A 20,309-nucleotide genomic window follows, 5' to 3' on the forward strand; every position below is an offset into this window, starting at 1 on the left:
TGCATGCACACTGCCAGCCTGTTTACACACACAGCCTGTTTACACATGCACACACATGGCCTGTTCATGCATGTGTGTGCGCATACTCACCCTGTTCACACAGGCACACTGCCGGCCTGTTTACACACATACACACACACATGCACACTGCCGACCTGTTCACACACACATGCACACTGCCAGCCTGTTTACACACATACACACACACATGCACACATGCACACTGCCGGCCTGTTTACACACATACACACACACATGCACACATGCACACTGCCGGCCTGTTCACACACACAGGCACACTGCCGGCCTGTTCACACACACAGGCACACTGCCGGCCTGTTCACACACACAGGCACACTGCCGGCCTGTTCACACACACATGCACACTGCCAGCCTGTTTACACACATACACACACACATGCACACATGCACACTGCCGGCCTGTTCACACACATTTGTCCTTCACATTCTCCCATCCTCACCTCCAGCCCCCACTCACCTGCACCTTGGGAGAGTGTGTCACACCTCTGAAGACAGGGTCATGGGCATGTAGAGCTATGGGTCAGAGAGGGACAGGTGGGCTAGACTCAGGCAGGCCCTGTGTATCCCTCCCACACCCTGGACACCAGACACAGGCCTTGCTCTGAAATTCTCAGCTATTTTAAACTTTATGCTTGTTTATAAATGCTTGTTAGTAAATGGCCACAGACACCTTGACCCTACTCCGTCCAGGGTCTTACTCCTTTCTGTTTTATTTTGCTTCTCTTGGTAACAGTCTCAGTACTGCCACTCCTGTACAAGCTCAGATGACAGCCCTCTCCTGGAAGGCTCCTCCTCTACAACTCGGGGGTGAGAAGAGCTGTGTCCCTCAGGGATGCACGGCAGCCCAGATCCTAGCCTGAGACAATCGCTCTTTATAGGCAGCAGCAAGGGCTAACCGCTCTTAGCGACCCTGAACGTACACTTTAACATGGTAACTACGAACAAGGAATGGCGGTGTGGGACCTGTGACCCAGCGCTGGAGGCTGAGGCTGGAGGTTCAGGAGTTCCAGGGCAGCCTGAAGTATAAAGGGAAACCTTGTCAAAAAGAAAGAGGGGGGGAGGGAGGGAGACAGGAAGAAAAGAAGGAGGAAAAAACAAAACAAATCAAAAAAGAAGGCTCTGTGGGTAAATGTACCTCCTACCAAGCCTGACAACCAAAGTTCATGTTTTTTTCTCTGTAGCCTTGGCTGTCCTGGATAGCCCAGGTCCTGTGTAGACCAGGTTGGCCTCAAACTCTGCCTCTGCCTCCCTTCCGAGTTCTGATTAACAGTGAGCACCACCACTGCCCTGCAGTCAACTACCATCTATAGTGGGCTTTGGTCTTGTCTTAAACTCTTTTTTTTAAAATAAAGATTTATTATCTATACAGTGTTCTGTCTGCATGTATGCCTACAAGCCAGAAGAGGGCACCAGATCTCATTACAGATGGTTGTGAGCTACCATGTGGTTGCTGGGAATTGAACTCAGGACCTCTGGAGTACAGTGGCTCTGTGCCATCTCTCCAGCCCTTGGCTCAAATTCTTTAGATCTCAGAGGGCCTATTTTCTGTTCTGTACTCCCAGATTCCTGCTCACCGTGGCCAATTTTGTTGATAGATTTCTCTGGAGGAACCAAGAAATTTCCTGTCATACAAAAAAAACAGACAAAGGTGAAGACCTGGAGTCCAGCTTCCCTGGCAGCTGGTCATGACTTCCTCCCAGACCCAAGAGGTAGCTCCCCTCATCCAGCCCCACCAGCCCTCATGCATCCAGAGCCCACTCCAAACCTTTCTTGTCAAAAACTCCTTTCTCAAAGAAGAATCGAATCTTGTCACCGCTGCTCAAGAAGTATTCTGTGCTGCCCTGTGGAGGGGACAGAGAGGACTCTGTGTTCCCCTGTGGGGGGACAGAGAGGACTCTGTGTTTCTGTGGGGGGGACAGGGGGAGGACTCTGTGTTCCCCTGTGGAGGGACATGAGAAGGACTCTGTGTTCCCCTATGGGGGGACAGGGGGAGGACTCTGTGTTCCCCTGTGGAGGGGACATGAGAAGGACTAGATAATGTCTGGGGACAGAGATGGGCGTGACAAAGAGAGGCGTGGATGCAGGTGCTGCCCACCGCCACGGGACTACAGATGCCACCCGGGGTGGGGGGCTTCTCAAACATGATCACTGAGGTACAGACAATGGATTCCAGACTCTTAATGACTTTCAGAGATTGCTAGGAGACATTTCCTACGTACAGCCCACTACTGGGGGGAAAAAACTGATGAAATAGGTAGTTTATTCAAAGCCTTAGATGGTGACAAGGACTTAAATAGTTCAAAAGAATTATGAGCTGAAGCTCAGTGAGAATTGGCTTTGGTGGAAAAAAATTTACAAAATGCCTATGTGGGCCGGGCGATGGTGGCGCACGCCTTTAATCCCAGCACTCGGGAGGCAGAGGCAGGTGGATCTCTGTGAGTTCGAGACCAGCCTGGTCTACAAGAGCTAGTTCCAGGACAGGCTCCAAAGCCACAGAGAAACCCTGTCTCGAAAAACCAAAAAAAAAAAAATGCCTATGTGGTTGCATTTTACCCTCTAATAATCTCCTACAGGAATACTAATGCACAGCAAAGATATTCTCTTAGAATGGATCATTTTACCACATAAACAGAGTAAAAGAATTAAAACTTGTGTGGAAAAGGTCTCTGAGTTGATTCTAAAAGAAAAATTGAGACTTTATCAGATAGCAGAAATAGACCCAGCAGAAATTGTAGTACCCTTTACTAATGATGAGATTGAAAATAAACCTTGGCAAAGAGCGTGCAGTAATTTTTTGGGTGAGATTCACAACAAATATCTCAAAAGCAAAAGAAGTCAATTTATAAGAGAACTAGCTGGATCCTTCCTCACATTGTATGGGGAACCCCAATATCTCAGGAGTCCCTACATTCTAAACTGATGCAAATATATCAGGAAAAGCAGGTTACAAATCAGAAAATTTAAGTAGGGTGGCTCAAAGCCCTTATGACTCTATCCAAAAATCGGAATTAATGCTATACTCATGATATTAATGGATTTTATGGAACCTCTCAACATTGTTCCTGATTTGTAATACGCAGAAAGAGCTGTTTTGCATATTGAAACTGCTGAATTTATACCAGATGATACAGAATTGGCTTTATTATTTATTCAGTTACAATAAATAATCAGGAATAGGAATCATCCCATATATATATATAAAACACATCCAATCCCATACAGATTTGCCAGGTCCTCTAGCACAAGGTAATGAAGAAATTGATCAACTGTTGATAGAAAATGTGCTGGAGGCCTCAGAATTTCATTTAAAAAAAATTATGTCAATAGCAAAGGTTTAAAAGAAGATTTTTCTATCACTTGGCAACAAGCCAAGGAAATTATAAAGCAATGTCCTACTTGTTCTTTATACAACCAAACACCACTTCCTGCAGGAAGTACCCCAAAGGGTACTTAAAGGAATGAAATCTGGCAGATAGGTGTTCCTTTTTGTAGAATTTGGGAAGCTAGAATATGTCCATCACACCATTGATACCTACTCAGGATTTCAATGGGTGACTGCTGTGGTTCTCTAAAGGCTGATTCTGTAATCACACATTTGCTAGAAGTTATAGACATCGTGGATATATCTGTACAGATAAAGACAGACAATGCTCCAGCATATGCCTTTAGTAAAATGAGACAGTTTTTTGCTTATTATAATATAAAGCATATTACAGGTATACCACATATTCCTATAGGACAGGAAGTTATAGAAAGATCAATATCAAAGGATATGTTAAATAAACAGAAATAAATACCCCAGGAACAGATTACATAATGCTTTACTAACTTTGAATTTTCTAAATGCTAATGAAAAAGGAACAACAGCTGTGGAGAGATATTGGATAGTAGAAAAAAAGCTAAGAATTAAATCAGTCAATATAAAAATGTGCTGACCTCAGAAACCAAGGTATGTGTTACAACACTGGGGAAGGGGTTTGCTTTTGTTTCCACAGGAGAAGAAAAGCTATGGATACCATCAAAATTGATAAAGATTAGATTTGGACAAGAGAGACCTCTTAATTAGAAGAGATGATAGTTGATCAAACAACATGACTGTTTAATCAAAATGAATTGAAAAATGAATGAAGTTTATGCCCTGGTAATGCTGAAGCATGCATGGACAGCCCGTTATATGGCTGTTGAACTTGTCCATATTGGGTTTCATGGTCTAAGTTGATGAGGACAACTGACCAGGTCTCTTCCTCAAGAGGGCACCAGATCTTATTACAGATGGTTGTGAGCCACCATGTGATTGCTAGGAATTGAACTCGGGACCCTTGAAAGAGCAGTGATCTTAACTGCTGAGCCATGTCTCCAGCTAAACTAGCCTATGAAACTAACAAATGCTCTTTATTTGATCAGATACAACTTGTGAGAAGGGAACCTCCCTAAAATTAAGGTTGGAGAATGGCTTTGTTCTTGTCTTTTCAGGAGAGTGAAGGCATCCAGCTAAAGAATCTGAAGACCACTGGACAAATGAGACACCTGAAGAAAAAGGGCAAATCATCCAGAAAAAATTCACAAGAAAAAGAGTAAATTGGCCAACAGGATAAAATTTTATAAATCTTCCCAAATGTTTGTTCCTGCTGTTCTCTACAGACAGATAATGCAAATGTTCTTTCTGTGGTCCCAGTCTAATTGAAATTAAAGCTGGCTTTGGAGTAGGCGTGTGCCTCTCTCCTTCTCTAAACCCAAGCATGCTTATTAAAGTGAAATCCAAAATCTCTGCTTCATGTCAGAAGAGTCACCTTCACAGAAGAAAAAACAAAATTTAAGGGCTATTATACTGCCACCAATCTCATAATCCCTTGGTTTTATTTTGACTCTTTTGTTTTTATGTGTATGAGTGTTTTGTCTGCATGTATATGTGTATACCAGTTGCATCCCTGATGCCTTCAGAAGCCAGAAGAAGGCACAGGATTCCCTGGAACTAGAGTTACTGATGGTTGTAAGCTACCATGTGAGTGCTGGGAACCCCGGTCCCCCACAAGAACAACTGCACTTAACTGTTGAGCCATCTCTCTAGCAACTTTTTTTTATTTTTTATTTTTTTTTTTTGGTTTTCGAGACAGGGTTTCTCTGTGGTTTTGGAGCCTGTCCTGGAACTAGCTCTGTAGACCAGGCTGGTCTTGAACTCACAGAGATCTGCCTGCCTCTGCCTCCCGAGTGCTGGGATTAAAGGCGTGCGCCACCACCACCCGGCTGCAACTTTTTTTAAAAAGATTTATTTATTTATGTATGAGTTCTCTATCTGCATGTACACCTTTATGCCAGAAGAGGGCATCAGAACCCTCTGCTGGTGGTTGTGAGCCACCATGTGGCAGCTGGGAATTGAACTTAGGACCTCTGGAAGATCAACCAATGCTCTTAGCCACTGAGCCATCTTTCCAGTCCCTTATTTTGACTCTTTAAAGCTTTTCTAAAGGTATAAATATTATCTCAAAACTTATAAGATAGTATATTTTTTAAAACTTTTTGTCATGATATTAATGGTCATAATAGAATACTAACTAAGCCTTACTAGGTTCCTGTACATGATTTTAGGAATTATATTTTTATACTCTGGATATACATAACAAATATTGATCCTATAAACTCTTTGAGATCTTTTGTATATGACATTTAAAATGTTTAAGTTTTCTGCAGTGAATCAAGACCATGCCTAACAGAGAACTTTGAAGTCTCGAATAGGATCATGGGACCATACAACGATGATTCCACCAGGACTATGATAACACTACTAAGCTGGAAAACACCACCTAAAGATTGACTACAAACTGCTCAAGACAATTTCAAGGTGGCTAGCTGAGATGATCCAGCCTCACAGACTACTCTAGCCAGGACTTGAGACAAGGCCTGCACCTTCCCATTCTGCAGAGACTGGACAACAGATGATAAAGCTATCTCTCCCAGGACTTGACAAGTAACCCAAATTTTTCTTTTCAGAATCCCCTAAAGATGCCATCATCCCTAGACAGGGGAGAGTAATTTTAAGATCACGATGCCCACATTCCCAAGAGGTGGGGTGGGAGGATTTTGGTTGTTTAATGGGCTATGGATATTTGTCATTGCTTAGAGGGGTTGGTAACAAATTATTATTGGTTATAGTCAAGGAAAAAGCTAAACAAAGGAGATTAGATTCAGGGTTCTTGTTCTGAAAAGAAAAAAGGGCGATATAGATATGATAGGGTATAAAGGTAGATTATTGAGTCTACTGTGAAAAGAAAAAGGGGATACAGAAATAGGATAAAAAGGTTGAATCTACTTTTTAATCAAAAAAGTAACTACTTGGGCTGGAGAGATGGCTCAGTGGTTAAGAGCATTGCCTGCTCTTCCAGAGGTCCTGAGTTCAATTCCCAGCAACCACATGGTGGCTCAAAACCATCTGTAATGAAATTTGGTGCCCTCTTCTGGCCTGCAGACATACACACAGACAGAATATTGTATACATAATAAATAAATAAATATTTGTAAAAACAGCAACTACTTGTTTTAAACATTTTACATTGATATGTATTTTTGTAAATTTATACAAATTTTTTTTGTTGTTGTTGTTGTTTTTCGAGACAGGGTTTCTCTGTGGTTTTGGAGCCTGTCCTGGAACTAGCTCTTGTAGACCAGGCTGGTCTCGAACTCACAAAGATTAGCCTGCCTCTGCCTCCCGAGTGCTGGGATTAAAGGCGTGCGCCACCACCGCCCGGCTAAATTTATACAAATTTAAGATGATTTTTTTAATGATTTATTTAACTTTATTATGTTCGTTGGTGTGAAGGTGTCAGATCTCATGGAACTGCATTTTCAGACAGTTGTGAGCTGCCATGTGGGTGCTGGGAATCGAACCCGGGTACTCTGAAAGAGCAGTCAGTGCTCTTAACCACTGAGCCATCTCTCCAGCCCCCCCTTTTTTTTTTTGGTTTTTCAAGACAGGGTTTCTCTGTGGTTTTGGAGCCTGTCCTGGAACTAGCTCTTGTAGACCAGGCTGGTCTCGAACTCACAGAGATCTGCCTGCCTCTGCCTCCCGAGTGCTGGGATTAAAGGCATGTGCCACCACCGCCAGGCTAATAAGATTTTTTTAAGCCTAAATTTGATGCATTTACTGCCTGTATATATTGTATATAGTTACTATATTTCTCATATATAGTTTTTCTTATATTAATTATAACCTTTTTAAATTTTAGACAAAAAGGCCGGGCAGTTAGTACCCTTCCCCACTGACGCCCCAGCTGGGAACCAAGCCTCCAACACACGAGCCCATTTGGGAGGACAATTTTGCTATATACACGGTAAGAACTGATGCCAATGGTGGTGGCACACACCTTTAATCCCAGCACTCGGGCAGCAGAGGCAGGCGGATCTCTGAGTTCGAGGCCAGCCTGATCTACGGCGGGAGTTCCAGTACTAACTGTACTAGTCCACTGGGGAGCTCATGGCTGGGTGGGCTCTAAGGAGTCTGGACCTTGATGGAGGAAGTAGGTCACGGGGTGAGGCTTTGAAGGAAGGGTACATCTTGACACAGACCCTTCTTTGGTGTTCTCTGCTTCCCAGCTGCCCTGAGGTGAGCAGCTCTGCTCCATCTTGACCTCCCTGCCACAAAGCCAAGTGACCATGGTTTGAACCATCTGAAACAGCAAGCTCAACAAATACATCCTCTTTCTGCTTGCCAGGTTTGGTCACGGCAAGAAGTCACTGTCACACCGCACAGTTGAACAGCTTTACCTAGCTTGAATGTCACACTAACAGGGGTTCAGCCTATTTTATCTGTTTAGTATCTAATATGACCTCTGGAGCCCTGAGCTCAAAGTGACAGATGGTTGTGGCAGGCAGATCTCTGGGAGTTCAAGGCCAGCCTGGTCTACAGAGTGAGTCCCAGGGCAGGCTCCAAAGCTACAGAGAAACCCTGTCTGGGAAAAAAATGCACAGTTTTGCTGAAACTGTAAGGCTTCTTGGGAAAAGAAAGGTGGCTCGGTGATGAAGAGCACTGGCTGCTCTTCCCAAGAACCCTGGATCAGTTCGGGGTCAGTTGTAACAGCTCACTTTCCCAAGAACCCTAGATCAGTTCGGGGTCAGTTGTAACAGCTCACTTTCCCAAGAACCCTGGATCAGTTCGGGGTCAGTTGTAACAGCTCACTTTCTGCAGTTCACTCTCAGGGGCTTCCTCTCACACTGTACGCATGCTGTACATGCATGCATGCAAGCAAAACCCATACACATGGAAAGAAAAGGATCTCGAGATCTTTTTTTGTTTTGTTTTGTTTTGTTTTTTCTACACCAGGTTTCTCTGTGTTCTTTGTGTAACAGCTCTAGTTCTCTTGGAACTCAATCTATAGATCAGGCTGGCCTCGAACTCATAGAGATCAGTCTGCCTCTGCCTCCCCAGTGCTGGGATTAAAGGCGTGTGCCATGACTGCCTAGCCACAGTACCCTTCTTTTTCTTCCCTTTTTTTTTTTTTTTTTTTTTTTTGAGACAGGGTTTCTCTGTGGCTTTGGAGCCTGTCCTGGAAAGTAGCTCTGTAGACCAGGCTGGTCTCGAACTCACAGAGATCTGCCTGCCTCTGCCTCCCAAGTGCTGGGATTAAAGGCGTGTGCCACCATCGCCTGGCTTCTTCCTTTTATTGTTTGTTTTGTTGTTTTTCTTTTTTTTTAAATTTTGTATTATTTAATTTTTTTATTATGTATACAATATTCTGTCTGTCTGAAGAAAAACAAAACAAACAAAAAAAACAAAAAATAATAAAAATAAAATAAAATAAAATAAAAAAACAATATTCTGTCTGTATGTTGGCCAGAAGACGGCACCAGACCTCATTACAGATGGTTGTGAGCCACTATGTGGTTGCCAGGAATTGAACTCAGGACCTTTGGAAGAACAGGTAATGCTCTTAACCTCTGAGCCATCTCTCCAGCCCTGTTTTGTTGTTTTTCAAGACTGGGTTTCTCTATGTAGCCCTGACTGTCCTGGAACTCACTTTGTAGAGTAGGCTAGCCTCGAACTCAGAGATCCACCTACTTCTGCCTCCTGATTGCTGGAACTAAAGGCCACCCTGGCCAGTGCTCACTCTCCCCCTTCCCCCAATCCCGCTTCTAACATTAAAAAAAAAATTCCTAAGATTAAAAAAAATTATTTTATGTACATTGGTGTTTTGCCCACATGTATGTCTACAGAGGATATTGGGTCCCCGAGAAGTGGAAGTACAGCTGTTGTGAGCTGCCATGTAGGAACTGGAACTGAACCCAGATAGAACCCAGGAAGAGCAGTCAGTGCTCTCAACCACCAAGCTATCTCTCCAACCCACCCTCTCTTCTTCCATTTTTCCTACCTCTGCTCTCTACTGATTGTTGGAGTCTTCTCAGAAGATAGTTGGGAGAGGGAACAAGATTCAGCCCCCTCACTCATTAGAGTGTGTGTGCCCTTCCATTTGGGAAAAAACAAAAACACTTGTGATGTGTTTTCTGAAGACTTCACCCTCTCCTCTTCTGGGGAAGGCTGCTTCTGGCTGCTGTAATTCTATTTATAAGCACCAGATGGCAGAAGCTCACTGGCATCAGTATCAGTGAACCCTGTTGCCTGGACCACTCAGAAATCCATACTAAGAAGGGTTAAAGGAACTGGCTGGAAGAACCACCTATCCGGTCAAAGGGTGTTGAGTCTGAGGAAGCAACCGACCTTCCTAGAGCAGGATGACTCACCCCAGAGTGGCCCATCAGAATCTCAAGGCTCACTCTGCTCACAGAGGTTCTTTGTGACCAGGGAACTGGAGAAACCACAGCAGGTCAATGCCCAACGCCACTTGCTATCAGAGAACTGGATTCAAGTCCTGGCTCTATCAGTTACAAACCGTGTGGCTGGAGCAACACAGTATTGCCTCAGTATTGCCCATGGAAAAGCTCTGCTTTTCCCATTTGCCAAGTGAACAGGGATACAGCATAGCTCCTTTGCCTGATGCCTGGCATGCAGACGGCTGATGCCTGATCCCTTTTCAGAAGAAGCCTGGGGTCCTCTCATGCAGACCCCTGCCTCAGAAGGGTACTGAGCTCCCATCAAACACCAGATGCTCATCTGGGTGGCAGTGGTGGCGCACGCCTTTAACCCAGTACTCGGGAGGCAGAGGCAGGAGGATTTCTGTGAGTTTGAGGTCAGCCTGGTCTACAAGAGCTAGTTCCAGGACAGGATCCAAAGCTACTGAGAAACTCTGTCTTGAAAAAAAAAACCAAAAACAAACAAACAAACAAAAACAAAAGCCAGATTCCCATCCTCACGGACTCAGGTACCTACCTGATTCCTAAGCTGCTCATCTTCCTGGGTGGAAAACTCTGTCCGGCAGTGCAGAGGGACGTCCATCTCAGCCACAATCTCACCAATCCTCTGCTGCATGGCCACACACTCATCTTCTGTCAGGAATCCTTCCAAGAGCAGAAACCCATCCTCCTGGAACTGTAGGCAGAAACAAGACACAGGATTCCCTCTGCCCTCTCCCATGCCTTATGACCCCTGTCTGACCTCAAACCTGAACCAAGCTCATTGTCTTGCTGCTGCTAGGTCCCCTGTCCTGGACATGGGTGTCTGGTTTTCAGTGAAGGGACAGTCAATATTGTTTGATTGAAAGTGAGACCCCAGCTCTCTGATACCCCTATATCCCAAGAAGTCTGGGATGATTGGAAGCATCACCCCAGCCCCTGCCATCCATCCTAAGTCCCCTCCTCCTGGGAGTTGCCTTGGTTCAGACTCCATCTCTGGAAAAACCCACCAAGCCTGACTCCTCCCCAGGGAGGGTCAGGACCGCTCCCAAAAGCTATTTAGGCTGTGCCTAGAAAGGGAACACGTGGTGGTCTCCTGGGTTTGTGTGGGCTCCTCTCCCCTTCTCCCCTCCATGCTGTCCCGGCCACCCAGGAGAGCACTGCATGCATTAAATGTGGGCATCTTTTGATTGGGTCTAATCTGGTCTGATTGGAATTATTTGTGCGGCTCCTCTTAGGATCCTCTTAGGATCATTCCTAACAAATGTTGGCTGCTTGGATCTTAGCGATGAAAGGAAAGGGGACGTTGTCTCTGCTCTTGGCCTCCAATGGGTTAGGGACATATGGAAATAGAACTTTTTTTTTTTGCTTATTTATGTGTAAACATGTCAGTGTGAGTACGATGTGTGTGTGTACTTGAAGGTGTGCACACTTGTGCATGCCCAGGGACACCAGAAGAGGACATTGGGTGTCCTCCCCTACTCCTTTCTCTATTCCTGAGGCAGGCGCTCTCGTTGAGTCTCGGCTCATGTTTTCTTCAGGAGACTGCTAGCCTGTAAGCCCTAGCAACCCTGTCTCCACCCAGAGGCGGGCTAAGTGGGTGCTGAGAGTCAAACACGGGTCCCCGTGACTGCATGCATGCTCTTAGCCACCCAGTCACCTCTCTAGCCCCCTTCGTTTGTTTGCTCATTTAATGCTTGTTTGTTTGAAGACAGGGTCTTTCTGTGCAGGCCAGCGAGGCCTCAAACTCAAGATCCTCCTGCCTCAGCCTCCTGAAAGCTGGCGTTAGAGGCGTGCACCATGTCTAACAATTCGAGTCTTAAGTAAACCTGCGTGCGTATGAGACAGGTTTAGGAGAGGCATGTGGTTACAAACAAGCCACTCTCACACGGTTTACAGTCCAGTGACAGAGATACCACATCACTAATGTCAGGCAAACACCCCATCTCACATTATGTTAAGTACAGGGGGAGAGGGCAGGCTGTGAGAATTAAAGGTGGAGCCTAATAAGGGGAAGGGTCAAAGAGCAGCTCTGCCAGACTGCATTTAAAGGAAAGCACAGGATACTGGGAAGTAAAGAGATAGGAAAGATCACTGCGGACAGAAAATAGAATTGCAAAGCCTCTGGGCACAGGAAGAACCCAGGGTGAGAGGTGGGCTGGAGAGCAGGCAGGAAGGGGGCAGGGCTGGAGCAGGCGAGGAGTTGGCCTTTCTCCTGAGTGCAGTGGAGCCGGTGGGGTGAGCACTGAACATGAGGCGTTATTCCCCACACAGCCCAGGTCCTTTTGTTTGGGGGCTGTGGAGAGAGGTACGGTGAGAATGAGCAGCTGCAGGGCTGGGGTGCCGCTCACAGTCGACTGCTTGCCCATCATGTACAAGGAAGACCCTGGCCTCCGTCCCCAGCCCTGAAAAAGAAAACAAAACTCGGGGTCGGAAAGCAAAGGTGAGCTGGCTGTGGTGACCCAGGCCTTTAATCCTAGGAGAGGAGGCAGATCTCGAGTTCAAGTCCAGACTGGTCCACAGAATGAGTTATAGGACAGCCAGAGCTACACAGAGAAAACCTATCTCCAAAAAACAAAACCAAACAAAAAACAGAAAGCAGAGACGTAAATAGGGCCTGGCATGATGACCTGTCCCACCTTCAATTCCAGCACTCAGGAAGTAGGGCAGATAGATGTCTATGAGATTGAGGCTAGCCTGAACTAGCTAGATATGGAGCTAGTTCCAGGGCAGCCAGGGAGACACAGAGAAACTCCGGGGAAGGCTATGTCTCTGGATATTCTGTGAGACAGGAGAAAAGGACTGACTTCCAGTGCATATTTAGGCACAGAAGTTTGAGAACCGGGGCAACAGTGGCAGCTGTCATGAGACGTGTGGGGTGTGTGTGTGTGTGTGTGTGTGTGTGTGTGTAATCTATCAGGGCTATCAGCACAGACTAGGCCACTAAAGTTCCAACCACAGCTCCAGGCGGGACTTGATGGAAAACGGTAACAGTCTTGGCATATGAAGGCATGGGTGGATATTTGGAAGTGTGTGTACTCCAGCTCCTAACCCCTATATGGTAGGCTTTCACAATGGGTCTGACCTATCTACTGGCCTGCCCACATCTAGCTTCTCTGCCTTCATCAACAGGCCCCCGGGGCTGGCTGGATTGGCTAATCTCAATTCTGGTTTCTCCACCCCCAACTCCTACCATATCCCATCTGGGGGGTGGGTCAATGGTCTGTCAGCTTCAGGCTATGCACACAGAGTTAGGGTTTATGCATGGGGAACCTTCTCTCCTTGGTGAGGTGTGAGGGTCACTAGGGGTCTGCACCCTCTCCCTTGTCTGACTCCCAGCCCCAGGCCCCTACCTTTTTGAGCTGTGAGGGACTCAGGCAGGCCATGGGGACTACTGCAGGACACCGCTGGCCCAGGGTGCTGACTCCAGGGCTGGATAGGGAAAAGTTCAGGGAGAGAGCCCGCTGAGGAAGCTCAGAAGGGCTGAATTCTCATCTACCGGAAAAACAGTCCATCCCACAGTTCCGCCCTCCCGAACACACAGTCCAGTCTGTGCCTTCCGCTCGAGGTCCAGTCCCGCCCCCTTGGCCCTCCCCCACCATTTCTGACCAGGGAAGTAGGCCTGGTCCCAGACCAGCCTCCAGTTAATCCGCGACTGGCCTTCACCTATTTCCCCTCACAGGGCACGCTCCCTTGGTCCCTCAGGTTTCTGTCTAGAATGCACTCCTGGGTGGCAGAGGAATTGCTCTTTCCCGTGGGGCAGGCAGAAGACTGCACTGCTAGTCTGCTAAGCAAAGGCTGGAAAGTCCCTAGTCACAGGATCTAATTTACCCTGAGGCAGGGTTTGTGGGGCTTCGCGTTGTGAAGGCCTAAGAGATCCTAGGAAAATAACTTGGGGGGCTCCTGTTGTTCTTAAAAAATAATAAACGGGGGGTGTGTTCTTCTTGAACACGGGGCACAGGACAGACACGCACGGCGGAACAAACACAGACACGACACGACGGCTCCCACGTGGGTTCGCTTTAATGGGGGAGGGAAACACAAAAGGGCGAAGGGTGTGGGACACACAGGGAAGAGGCAGGACGAGGAGGGAGGCCTCGTGTGGCCCCTGCCTTTTAACGGGGGGCCCAAGGCAATCTGGGAAGAATATCTCACACCTGCGCGCAGGTGTGCGCACAGGCAACCATAGTCCAGGGGGAGTCTGGGAGTTGTAGTTTTCCAAAAGAACAACAGCTCCAGCTTTGATTTGAAGCCCTCTAGATGCTGGAAGACCGGAGCGGTGCTGAGGGAAGGCAGATGAGGGGGTACTGGGCCTCAGAATGAGGGACGACTAGTCTACAGAGGGGTTGGCAGGAAAGTCAGAACCACCTGCTGGCTCTGCAGCTGGCAGGGACATTGGGCTCTGAAAAGCGGTCCACTGGCCTTCCCAGAAACGGTGCTTTGAACAGCCAAGGGACAGAAAGTCTCAGGAGCAAGGAGGGGGGGACACTGCTCAGCCGAGAGAGCTTTGGCTCCAGATCAAGTGTTTTCTGGACCGTAACACTGGGAGCTACAGTTGTCTAGGCTGTACAGGGCCTCAAGAAAGCCAGAGAGGGCTGTGCCCAGTGGACCCTAGGGCTGGTGGGAATTCTCTCGGGTCAGGCTGGGGAAGGCCCTGGAGACAGAACTGGAGTCACAGGGCAAGGCACACAGAACCAGTCCTTTCTGATGCAATCGCTGAGCAAAAACAGACGCCCAGTTCCAGGAACAAGGATCAGAGAGGGCCCCTTCCGCTGAGCCAGCAGTGGCCTGGGGGCCTCACGAAAGGCTGGGAGCAGGGGCTGGCCAGGCAGGCAGTGGGGGTCCAGCCCTTACTTTCTGAGGCTGGTGATAACAGAACCCAGTGAATAACAAGTACTAATCATGGCTGATAAGGAGCCAGGCTGGCCTGGGGCTAACACCTAGGAAGTACCTCCCAACTGCTTCTCCCTCTGCTGGCAGAGTGGGGTTGAGGTGCTGATCTTGCTTTTTAAAACTATTTCTCAGTTCTCCAAGTTTTCTAAGTTGATTTTGTAAGTAGGGGTTAGGCCACTGCTGTGGTTTTAGATAGAGTGTGGGGGCGGAGGGTGGGGGGTGGTAGAGGGCGGTAAGAAAACTGCACTCTTTTCATTCCGCTGGCCTTGAGGGGAGGGTGGGCGGTATTTCCACATCATTTTCCCCCAGAAACTAACCAGTTCCAGACTGAATTCTCTGGGTCTGGGGCACTGGCCTGAACGTCTCTCAACCCCCATCCCTACCCCAGGGTGGAAACAGGGTGGGGCCGGGACCAGATTAGATCAGACCAGACAGGAAGGGAAGTTCCCGAACTGAAGGTAAGAAGAGGGTCTTTCTGTAAGTGGAGCCCACTGTCCACCAACAGTCCACAAGGGCAGGGGTAGAGGGGGTTCTGGCTCAGGTCTGAGGGGTCAGTCTCCTGTGGAGCAAGGGAGACAGGCTCTAGTCAGTTCCAGAACTGGCCAAGCAACTCAGGCCTCCTGAGATCACACTTTGGTCTTTCTTCCTCACCTAAAGACTCCTGGCGTCATCTCCCGACGTGCACACGGTTCAGAAGGTAGGAGACTGCTCACCGGACAATGCTACAGCTTAAGCTTGTAACCCCTACATTCATCTATTAGAAACTTAACTCCACTTACTTTGAGTTTTGGTAAAGCGTCAAATGGCCCTCTCTGCTTGTTCCATAGGTCCGGCTGGCCACTCTACAGCCTGCACTGGCTTCATTCTCTGCAATCCGATTCAGCTTCCAAACTTCTGAGATTGCAGCTGTGGCTGTGGTCATGGCTGCATCCAACAACCACAGGGAGGAAGTGTCTGGGTCCAGCCTCATGAATGGGTTAATGCCTCTCCTGGGAACAGGCTAGCCCTGCAGCTCCCAACTCCTGCGATGTTAGGAAGCAGCATGCACCCCTCACTGGGTACAGCCATCAGATCCTGGTCTAGTCTCTGCAACTGTGAACCCAGGTAAGCATTCCTCTACAGATCACCCAGGAGAGAGGAATATAGCTAATGGATGAAAAGAACACTTGCTCCGCATGTTCAAGGCCTTGGGTTCCATTCCCAACAACGCCTCCCCTGTCCTCCCCCAATCCATATACCATTGTTAGGTACTACAGCCACAGAGAACAGAAGTGGACTTTATATAACCATGGCTCCTTTAAACAAGCCTGTCCGTGCCAATATTACTCCAATTTTACAAATGAGGAAAAAAAAAAAAGAAATGGGGGGGGAGGCGGAAGAGAAACAAAAAATTAAGGGAACTAGGGTCTCCGTAGAGTTGAGATGTGAAGGCAGTTCTACTTCTCAGAGCATGTCCTTGACCCCAAAGGGGCTGGAATCCAGGCAGCCTCCCCTTGGTCACTGCCAGCCTTACTTTGCAGAACCATGCAGACTTGGGTATCACAACCCAAGGAATCTTCTGAAAGATGGACAGGCCCTCAGCATAGATGGGGATATGGAGGCCACACAGTGAGGAGATGGGCTTAGCTTCATGCACAGAACAACTGGGCTGGATGGAACAAGAACTTCTGGCTACTGGCTCCCATTCCAGATGACTCCCAGTCCCAAACAATCAAAGCTCATGAGGGCCCAAACAGGTGCCTGGGACAACAGAAAATGAACTGGTCACAAGACTTCTTTCTGGTCAGGAACCATGCCTGGAGCATCCAGCAACTGCCTCAAAGGTACTCTAAGTTTCTCAGGGCAGAAGGTTGAGCAGAGAGCACCACTGTATGTAGATGTCCAATAAACAGTCCCTCAGCAGATTGGTCAACCAGGACCAAGATACCTCAGAAGTGAAGGGACAAATCGCGTCCTATGCACAGAGACCTGCAAAGGCAACTTTGTTATAGATTTATTTGATATTTGAACTGAGTCCACAAGTCAGACCCACGTGTAACGGATTGCTTCATGGTTGTCAGAGGCTAGTGTGCAGTATTTCCAAGGGTTACATCCAATGACACGACGCAGAAAACACAAAGGGACAGAGACAGACATAATTGTTAAGACAAGAGACGCTAAAACGTGCCTTAGTGTCCATGTGATTGATCTAAGGCAAGGACCCTTCTAAAGTGGGGACCCTAGTGACTGATCTAAAGCTGAGTGGCTTACCGCCACTAGGTGCTAACTGTACTGTGTGCAAACCAGGTGCCCAGTATGGAAGCTGCCCTCCCAGAGGTGACCTCTCCGCACCCAATCAGGACCAGATGGTGACAGCCAATGTAAGCAGCAGCAGAGGCGAGTGGTGGCACTGAGCAAACCCACGACACACGATGTGGGGACAGAGTCTGGGAGAAGCAGCTGCTCGAGGCTCCTTAACACTGTGCATGAGTGGCATCATGGGGGTGGGGAGGAAGGGATGGAGCACCGGTCCCCTGGGGATCAGCCAGCCCAAGTCTCCTCCCTTCTTGGCAGTTCCAGAGCCTTCCTTTTGGCTGACAGTCATGAAAAGGGTGTCTGCCAAGACCCATGGAGAAGAAAAATAACAAGACACACACACACACACACAAAAAAAAAAAAAAAAAAAAAAAACCCTAAAAGCAAACAAAAATAAAAGCCCTGCCTGCCCGGGAGAAGAGAAGAACAAACAGCTCCCCTGGACCAAGGTCAGGACAGACAGGAAAACATCCTGGCCCACACCACAGGGACAGGAAGTTTCCTTCAATGTCTTGCTGCTTTGCTCATGGGGAAATACCACCCATCCTGAGACTTCAACTCACTGGCCTTTAGTGTCTTTTTTTATTTTTAGTTTTTTTTTTTTAATACCCAAACCATCATTTTCAAAGCTTAAAAAAAAATCAAAACAAAACAAAACAAAAAAAAAAACCCTAAAATTTCTTCAAAAACTGATGGGGCAAGCCCCAGGCCTGACCCTTCCACCTGGAGGCCTGGACTCCCACAAGCTTCGCTGCCAGATCCTAGCCCTGTGCCAATAAGGTGACCGTCCTGCGGTTGGCTCTGCCTAAGTCTGGGTGGGCATTGTTTCTGTCAGTATCACCTGAAAGGAAAGGCAAACCCTACAGGTCTCTTAAAAACTTCCCAGACCCAGACCTTCTTGGGAATGTATAAGTTATCTGGAGGGAGGAGATGGGAAGTGGCAAAAATAAATACCCAAATCTAAGTTACTGTCCCTGGGCCTCTGGTGCCAGCTCAGCCCCTGAGGCAGAGACGGCCTCCAGGGTGAAGACCCTGATTGTCCAAATACTGTACTCGGAGACTAGTCTCAGAGTTTCTGGTCTCCAGCAAGTGCCTGCCCTGGGTGTATGAGTCCCAGAGGGAGAAAAGGGGCCAGCCCCTCAGTTCCTGTCTTCTGGCCTGGCCCAGCTTATGCCTGGCCCAGGTTCTGCATGGCTGAACCTGGCTGGACCCGGCTGGCTGTCCAGCAGTCCTGGGAGAACTGAACTGCCCACTTCGCCGGAGGGCACGCTGAGGGTCCTTGCTGCTCCTCTGCTCTGCTCAGGCCTGCTCCTTATCAGCTCTCCATAGCCGGTCCTTCACCTCTGGCGGCAGCGTGCTAAACAAGTCCTCCTCCACCACCAGGCCACTGCGTTTGAGCAGTGGGCACTCGCCCAGCTCCACGGGTAGGCACTCCAGCCGGTTGCCCCGAAGCTCAATCTGCGTCAGGTTGGTCAGCTCACCCACTCTCGAGGGCAGCGACTGCAGTACATTGTTGCCCAGGTGCAGAGCCCGCAGCTTCCGGCACTGGAAGAGTTCTGGGGGGAGTGCCTCGATCTGCAGGAGGGAACAAAGGGCTAGGGTGAGGTGTATGGCTGGACAGTGTCTTTGGGCTTTCCACATAGAAACCTGGTCAAGAGCTACCCATACACAGGTATTACTTTTGGTTTTTCGAGACAGGGTTTCTCTGTGGCTTTGGAGCCTGTCCTGAAACTAGCTCTATAGACCAGGCTGGTCTCGAACCCACAGAGATCCGCCTGCCTCTGCCTCCCGAGTGCTGGGATTAAAGGCGTGCGCCACCATCGCCTGCAGGTATTACTTTTGCAGTGACTTCCTCCAGGAAGCTATCCTGACTTCCTGAGTCCTACAACATTCATAATGCTAATCCTTTCGTCCGTCATCTCCTGAACTGCGGGCTCTAAGTGTGCAAGGTGGTCTAGCCAGGCCTATCAAGCAGGCAGTTACTGCCTACCCTACTCACCTTCACATTCCAGGGCAATGAGAGTCCCAGCTAGACCACTGCTTCTCCCAGGACACGCCTTCCTTACCTGTCAGGTCCCAGGGTAACAGGCGTGCAGGGGCCCAGTAGTGAGCATTTGGCACTCCTGTTTGCAGCTTACTACAATATGAGCTCACTCAGCACAGATACTGTTTTGTTTTTTTTTAAAGATTACCTTCTTTTCGTTTGGTGTGTGTGTGAATTTCCCACTGTGTGGATCCCTGGGATCATCAAGTTCAGGTATCAGGTTTGATAGAAGATGCTGTTCTCACTGAGCTATCTTTTTAATTTGTTTTCATGTGTGTGGCTATTTTGCCAGCATGTATGTCTGTATACCACATGAGTGCAGTAACCACAGGAGCCAGAAGAGGGCATCAGGTCCCCTGGATTTGGAGTTACAACCCGTTATTAGCCATCATGTGGATGCTGAGAATTGAACCTGCGTCCTCTGAAGAGCATCAAGTGCTCTTAACATCAGAGCCATCTTTCTATTCCAAGATATCCTTATTTTTATGTGTTTGAGTCCTGGCCTGCATGTATGCATGGATGTACACCCATGTGCATGCCTAGTGCCTGTGCATCTCTAGCTCTCAGCACAGGCACTGCTTTCCCACTCAGTGTTCGAAACCACCAGCTAATGCTCTGAGAATGTTTCTGTTTTACAGACAGACAACAGAAGACTGATGATGAGAACTTGTCCTGAAATTCAGCAGGTAAGAGGTGGTGCCAAGATTTGAATCTGGTACAATAGCGATGCTGGGACTAGAGAGATGGCTCTGAGGTAAAGAACACAGGCTGTTCTTCCAGAGGTCCTGAGTTCAATTCCCAGCACCCACATGGTGGCTCACAACCATCTGTAATGAGATCTGTGCCCTCCTCTGGCTTGTAGGCTATGCAGGTAGAACACTGTATACATAAAGATTTATTTATTTATTTATTTATTTATTTATTTATTTATTTATTATACAACATTCTGCCTCCATGTATACCTGCACCAGAGGAAGGGCACCAGATCTCATTGCAAATAGCTGTGAGCCACCATGTGGTTGTTGGGAATTGAACTCAGGACCTCTGGAAGAGCAGCCAGTGCTCTTAAACACTGAGCCATCTCTCCAGGCCCCTAAATAAATAAGTCTTAAAAAAATAGCAAAGCTGAGCCGGGCGGTGGTGGCGCACGCCTTTAATCCCAGAACTTGGGAGGCAGAGGCAGGTGGATCTCTGTGAGTTAGAGACCAGCCTGGTCTACAAGAGCTAGTTCCAGGACAGGCTCCAAAACCACAGAGAA

At 47.9% G+C, this 20,309-nt stretch overlaps 2 protein-coding genes across 9 annotated transcripts in view; both read right to left on the reverse strand.

The window, feature by feature from the left end:
• Positions 1-13,321, reverse strand: part of Phyhd1 (phytanoyl-CoA dioxygenase domain containing 1) — a 19,820-nt gene extending 6,499 nt beyond the window's left edge. For all 4 annotated transcript variants that reach the window (XM_013355675.1, XM_005346139.1, XM_026778884.1 and 1 more), the window contains exons 1-5: positions 13,173-13,321; positions 10,358-10,516; positions 1,808-1,883; positions 1,617-1,664; positions 500-555 (exon numbers count right to left, since the gene is read on the reverse strand). In XM_013355675.1, the coding sequence (XP_013211129.1) occupies positions 500-555; positions 1,617-1,664; positions 1,808-1,883; positions 10,358-10,516; positions 13,173-13,205 (372 nt within the window). In that variant the 5' untranslated portion in view covers positions 13,206-13,321. The remainder of the gene's footprint in view (positions 1-499; positions 556-1,616; positions 1,665-1,807; positions 1,884-10,357; positions 10,517-13,172) is intronic.
• A 4,050-nt stretch (positions 13,322-17,371) lies between these two features.
• Lrrc8a (leucine rich repeat containing 8 VRAC subunit A) overlaps positions 17,372-20,309 on the reverse strand; it is a 32,416-nt gene continuing 29,478 nt past the window's right edge. For all 5 annotated transcript variants that reach the window (XM_005346142.3, XM_026777883.1, XM_026777887.1 and 2 more), the window contains one exon: positions 17,372-18,582. In XM_005346142.3, the coding sequence (XP_005346199.1) occupies positions 18,307-18,582 (276 nt within the window). In that variant the 3' untranslated portion in view covers positions 17,372-18,306. The remainder of the gene's footprint in view (positions 18,583-20,309) is intronic.

This window comes from Microtus ochrogaster, chromosome 4 (assembly GCF_000317375.1).
Source record: "Microtus ochrogaster isolate Prairie Vole_2 chromosome 4, MicOch1.0, whole genome shotgun sequence".
NCBI lineage: Eukaryota > Metazoa > Chordata > Mammalia > Rodentia > Cricetidae > Microtus > Microtus ochrogaster.